This window comes from Salmo trutta, chromosome 37 (genome assembly GCF_901001165.1).
Source record: "Salmo trutta chromosome 37, fSalTru1.1, whole genome shotgun sequence".
Lineage (NCBI taxonomy): Eukaryota > Metazoa > Chordata > Actinopteri > Salmoniformes > Salmonidae > Salmo > Salmo trutta.
In genome coordinates, this window is record NC_042993.1 from 8,951,145 (window position 1) to 8,957,452 (window position 6,308).

Genomic DNA, 6,308 nt, shown 5'->3' on the forward strand with positions numbered 1-6,308 from the left:
ATTCAAGTATTTTTAGCCAGATCCTAATTGGTATGTCAAGTTTTATGTTCCTTTTGATGGCATAGAAGGCCCTTTTTGCCTTCTCTCTCTCTCTCTCTCTCTCTCTCTCTCTCTCTCTCTCTCTCTCTCTCTCTCTCTCTCTCTCTCTCTCTCTCTCTCTCTCTCTCTCTCTCTCTCTCTCTCTCTCTCTCTCTGTAAACAATACTGAGCAGGGAGGGGCTTAGTAAAATGACTGCTAAAGTGAAACTAATGGAAACCTCAATGTTATGAACAGGATCGATCTTTTACACTCATAATCTATCCACACAGTTGCGCCTCCTGTAGCCTCCAGTCACTGTTGACCCTTTTTCTAATCAGAAGAAGAGAAAGAACAGTCAACACACGCTGAGATGAGTAGAGAGAAGGTGAACAAATAGAATATGTGATACTTGTTTTCTATGTTGTTACATGATATAACAGTGTATAAGACAGTGTGTTGCTATATTGTTGACACCTAGAAATGAAACAGAATGATTAAAAAGAAGAAAATTAGATAGAATTAAGGATTTCAGAGGGCCCATGATATTTTTTTGTTCTTTGGTCTTTTTCCAGCTATGGATTCCTCCTGTATTCTCCTGTCTGAAGAGCAGTTCCAGTGTTCTATCTGTCTGGATGTGTTCACTGAGCCAGTCTCCATCCCATGTGGACACAACTACTGCCTGTATCAGAGGATACTGGGACACCATTGACTTGGGCCAGTGTCCAATGTGTAGAGATATCTGGCAGAAGACCTGAGCTTTGTGTCAACACTTTCATTTCTGAAATGGCTGCTCAGCTCAAGAAGTTGGCTCCAGTTGAAGCCACATCCATCACCCCAGGACAAGCCCAGACAAGCCCCGCCAAACCTGGAGAAGTACCATGTGACGTCTGCACTGAGGGGGAGCACAAGGCCCTGAAGTCTTACTGTGAGACTCACCTGGAGCCTCATCAGATACTGGCATCTTTCAAGAAACACAAGCTGATCAACCCTGTGGAGAACCTGGAAGACAGGGTGTGTAAGAAGCATGAGAGACCCCTGGAGCTGTTCTGTAGGAGAGACCAGACGTGTGTGGGTCAGTTCTGCACTGAGACAGACCACAAGACTCACAAGACTGTTCCCATAGAGGAAGAGTATGGAGAGAGGAAGACTCAGATAGGGAAGACTAAGAGTAAAGTTCAGAAGATGATCCAGGAGAGACTGCTGAAGGTTAAGGAGATCAAACAGACAGTAGAGCTCAGCAAGATAGATACAAAGAGAGAGATAGCAGACACTGTGGAGGTCTTCACTGCTTTAGTGTGCTCCATTGAGAGAAGCCAGGCTGAGGTCATTATGGAGATAGAGAAGAAACGCAAAGCAGCAGAGAAGCAGGCTGAAATAATCATTGAAGAGCTGGAGCAGGAAATCACTGAGTTACAGATGAGAAGCACTGAGCTGGAGCAGCTCTCAGATATTTAAGATCACCTCGTCCTCCTCCAGAGCTCTCCATCCATCTGCACCACCCTTCCAACTACCAAGTACTGGTCTGAGATCAGTGTCCACAGTGGTCTGTATGTGGGGACTATGAGGAGTACTGTCTCAGCTGGAAAATACTGAATAAAGAGATGAAGAAGTTGTGTGATGCTGATCTGAAGAGGACACAGCAGTGTGCAGTGGATGTGACTTTGGACCCTCATACAGTGAATACCAAACTCATCCTGTCTGAGGACCGGAAACAAGTGAGATATGGAAGCATAAAACAGAATCTCCCTGCCAACCCAGAGAGGTTTGATAATAATGCCTGTGTTTTAGGGAATAAGAGGTTCTCCTCAGGGAGATTCTATTATAAGGTGCAGGTGAAGGGGAAGTCTATGTGGGTTTTATGAGTGGCTAGAGAGTCCATCAACAGGAATGATTGTGATGAATCAGCAAGTCCTGTAGATGGATACTGGACTGTAGGGCAGTGGAATATGAATGAATACAACAAGGCTTATGCTGGGCCTTGGGTCAACCTCTCCCTGAGACAGAAGCCCCAGAAGGTGGGGTTTTTTGTGGATTATGAGGAGGGTGAGGTTTTCTTTTATGATGTGGAGGCCAGGTCTCATATCTACTCTTTCACTGGCTGCACCTTTACTGAGAGACTATACCCATTCTTCTCAACAGGCACGAATATTCCTGGTGATAACTCAGCTCCACGTATCATCTCTACCATCAAGTCAGACTGAGTTTAGTGAACAAGGAACTCAGTCAAAGGGAAACACAGCAATATGCCTTATTCAATGTGTTGATATTTCTTCTTGAGATAGAGATTTCTTAGGGCTGGTACTTATCAGTTGATCAGATTTCATGATGAAGAATACATCTCTCATGTCCTAATACTGTTTTACAATGTATATTAAAAAGGTGTTGCCTGTGAGTCTTTGTACTGTTGTTTTTATAACTACTCCTACTTATTCCTCCTCTCACTTTAAGTGAGATCACATTTCAAACACACACAGCATACACAGATGAAGAGGGAGTTTCAAATGGTGCAGTGATACTGATAATGACTCATCACCAAGCTAAAAGTACAATGCTTCTTGGACTTAACCTATCCAACCTCTAGGATAACCTAGAAAGTCCCATACAGTGATCCATAAAGTAATAACTCTCTCTCTGTCTTCTCCTCTTCCCCCCTCTCTCACCCTCTCTCTCTCTCTCTCTCTCAGTGGGATGAGGTGAGTGTCCTAGATGACCGGGGGAAACTCATCCGAACCTTTGAGGTCTGCAACGTCAATCAGAACCCCCGTCTCCAGGACAACTGGCTGGCCACGCCCTTCCTCTTCCGCTTCTCGGCACCACGGGTCTTTGTGACGCTGCGTTTCTCCGTGCGGGACTGTGCCAGCCTGCGCTCGCCCTCGCCCTCCTGCCGCGAGACGCTCACCCTCTACTACAAACAGGCCGACTCACAGAGAGAGCTGGAGAGGACATGGAATGCAGAGGTAGGGCAGAAAGACTACACTTCCCATAATGCCACTAATATCCCACCTTCTTATTGTAGGTGTAATGCCACATACACATGTTCCTAGTTGTGATGTCAGAAATAAGACTTTGTTTCATTGATTTGCTTTTTGGTTGGAACAATGCTTCAACCAGATACGATTTTAGCTAGCTTGTTAAGTGGACGTTGCTGTTAATAAAGATAGCTAGCTTGATAAGCTGACGTTGCTATTAATAAATATAGTTGGCTTGATGAGCTGACGTTGCTATTAATAAAGATAGCTAGCATTGATAAGCTGACGTAGCTATTAATAAAGATAACTAGCTTGATAAGCTGACGCTGCCATTAATAAAGATAGTTAGCATTGATAAGCTGATGTTGCTATAAATAAAGATAGTTGGCTTGATAAGCTGATGTTGCTATTAATAAAGATAGTTGGCTTGATGAGCTGACGTTGCTATTAATAAAGATAGCTAGCTTGATAAGCTGACATTGCTATTAATAAAGATAGCTAGCTTGATAAGCTGACGTTGCTATTAATAAAGATAGTTGGCTTGATGAGCTGACGTTGCTATTAATAAAGATAGCTAGCATTGATAAGCTGACGTTGCTATTAATAAAGATAGTTGGCTTGATGAGCTGACGTTGCTGATAATAAAGATAGCTAGCATTGATAAGCTGACATTGCTATTAATAAAGATAGTTGGCTTGATGAGCTGATGATTCATTAATAAAGATAGCTAGCATTGATAAGCTGACGTTGCCATTAATAAAGATAGCTAGCATTGATAAGCTGACGTTGCCATTAATAAAGATAGCTAGCATTGATAAGCTGACGTTGCTATTAATAAAGATAGCTAGCATTGATAAGCTGACGTTGCCATTAATAAAGATAGCTAGCATTGATAAGCTGACGTTGCCATTAATAAAGATAGTTGGCTTGATGAGCTGACGTTGTGTCACGTCCTGACCAGTATAAGGGTTATTTGTTATTGTAGTTTGGTCAGGACGTGGCAGAGGGTATTTTGTTTATGTGGTTCGGGGTGGGGATTTATGTAGTAGGGTGTTTGATTTATAATTTCCAGGTTTTGGTCTATGTTCTATGTTTTGTATTTCTATGTTCTTTCTGGTTTGTTGTATTTCTATGTTTAGGTTGATGGGGGTTGGACTCTCAATTGGAGGCAGGTGCTTTCTCGTTGCCTCTGATTGAGAGTCCTATATATGGGTATGTGTTTGGTTAAGTGTTTGTGGGAGATTGTTTCTTGTTTTGCCTGTGTGAGCATAACAAGACTGTTTTGTTGTCCGTGCGTTCTTCGTTTTTGTTATTTTGGTGTTCTCTTTATGTTAAAATAAATAACAAGATGAGCATCCACATTCCTGCTGCGTTTTGGTCCTCTATCCCCGACGACAACCCTTACACGTTGCTATTAATAAAGATAGCTAGCATTGATAAGCTGACGTTGCCATTAATAAAGATAGATAGCATTGATAAGCTGACGTTGCCATTAATAAAGATAGATAGCATTGATAAGCTGACGTTGCCATTAATAAAGTTAGATAGCATTGATAAGCTGACGTTGCCATTAATAAAGATAGATAGCATTGATAAGCTGACGTTGCCATTAATAAAGTTAGATAGCATTGATAAGCTGACGTTGCCATTAATAAAGATAGTTGGCTTGATAAACTGATGTTGCCATTAATAAAGATAAATAGCTTGCTTAACACTGACAATATGGTCACACTAGCTACATTATCCATATCGATAAGGTTGTAGTTGTAGTTATGACAGAACAACCATTCCTGGACCTGACTCAGAAGCGAACCACTGATGTACGGTACCAGAAAATATGTTCTATAGATTGTGTTTCCTCATGTCTACACAAGGCTGACTGTCCAATGCCCATATATTGAGCATTCTTTTTGTAGCAAGTATTTTATATAATAGCTTACAATGAAATGAACAAATTGATGTGTCAATTGTTGTTTTATATGTCAGTTCATGAACCTGATGCCAAGGCATTGGGACATCCAAAACTGACTTGAATTGTATATGGCACTGCTGTCAAACCTTTTTATTTGAAGTGAAACTGATACATTTTTGATACTGTATATATATTAATACTAAACAGTTTAAGCCATTTTAAGCCAAGACAAATTGTCTCTTCCCATGGTATTTATAGTTTCTAAAAACATCTGTCAAGACGTAGAGCATAAAGACTACATTTCCCATTATTCCATTTTGGTAATATGTAGTTCTGCATGTTCCAAAGCGTGTTCCAAAAGCAAGGAAACAATTATGCTTTGGTTTGCCATAACATTCCTCTCATTCTCATCCCCCTCAATCTCATTAAATAAACTACATTTCTCATCTCACATCAGTGCTTTGTAGGAGAGCAGTTACAGAGCTGTTTTGCCGAGTCGATAGGGTGCTGAGCTCTTGTTGTGTCCTGGGGAGAATGAAACTGGGGAGAATTAGATTAGATTTAAACACAGACTGTCACTGGTCCGTGACTGTTTGTTTTTGACTCAATGACTACCCTCAGAGCTAACTGTTGCATACTCTTAAATACTTGAATCAACTGTTACATACTCTTTATCTTATCCTTCTCCCTAATCCCTCACATTTTAATTTCCACAATGAAATGTATTACATGATCCCTCTCTCTCCTCCCTCTCTTCCTCCCCATCCCCCTTTCCCATCCCTGTCCAGCCGTCCAGTGGAGAGAAGGACACGAGGGAAGGCTGGGTGAAGATTGACACCATAGCAGCAGATAAGAGTTTCACCAAGGTGGAGCCCAGCCTGCCTCACCAGTACCAACCAGACCGCTACCGTCGGGTCAACATCAAGACCCGCAGCTTCGCTCCGCTCACACGCAATGGGTACTGTACGAGAACATTTGAAACAAATTCATGAAAATGTCCATATTCAAACCATGCTCATCACTTGTGACAAATAGTCCTTTGCCACTTTGTAGGCAACAGTGTATGGTAACTAACTCACCTAAACTCTTGCTGTCACCTATCTAGTGGTCCTTCAAATAAAATTAAACTTTATTTGTCACATGCGCCGAATACAACAGGTGTAGACCTTACCGTGAAACGCTTACTTACAAGCCCTTAACCAACAGTGCAGTTCAAGCCTGATAATAAGTTAACATGTTATGACCCTTGAACCCTGTTTTAGATTCGTCCTGGCCATCGTCGACAGCGGCGCATGCGTCTCTCTCATGGGTGTGTCCATCTTCTACCGCCGCTGCCCAGCAACCAATCGCTATCTTGCTTCCTATCCGGCCACACCCTCAGGGGCGGAGCCTACCGCCTTGGTCCCTG

General features: G+C 42.2%; 1 protein-coding gene across 1 annotated transcript in view; it reads left to right on the plus strand.

Annotated features, from left to right (window-relative positions):
• The first annotated feature begins 214 nt into the window (after window positions 1–214).
• LOC115176572 (ephrin type-B receptor 5) overlaps window positions 215–6,308 on the plus strand; it is a 39,185-nt gene continuing 33,091 nt past the window's right edge. The window contains exons 1-4 of the mRNA XM_029736640.1: window positions 215–404; window positions 2,704–2,976; window positions 5,689–5,858; window positions 6,163–6,308. The exon at window positions 6,163–6,308 is cut by the window's right edge and continues 150 nt beyond it. Of these exons, the coding sequence (XP_029592500.1) occupies window positions 390–404; window positions 2,704–2,976; window positions 5,689–5,858; window positions 6,163–6,308 (604 nt within the window). The 5' untranslated portion in view covers window positions 215–389. The remainder of the gene's footprint in view (window positions 405–2,703; window positions 2,977–5,688; window positions 5,859–6,162) is intronic.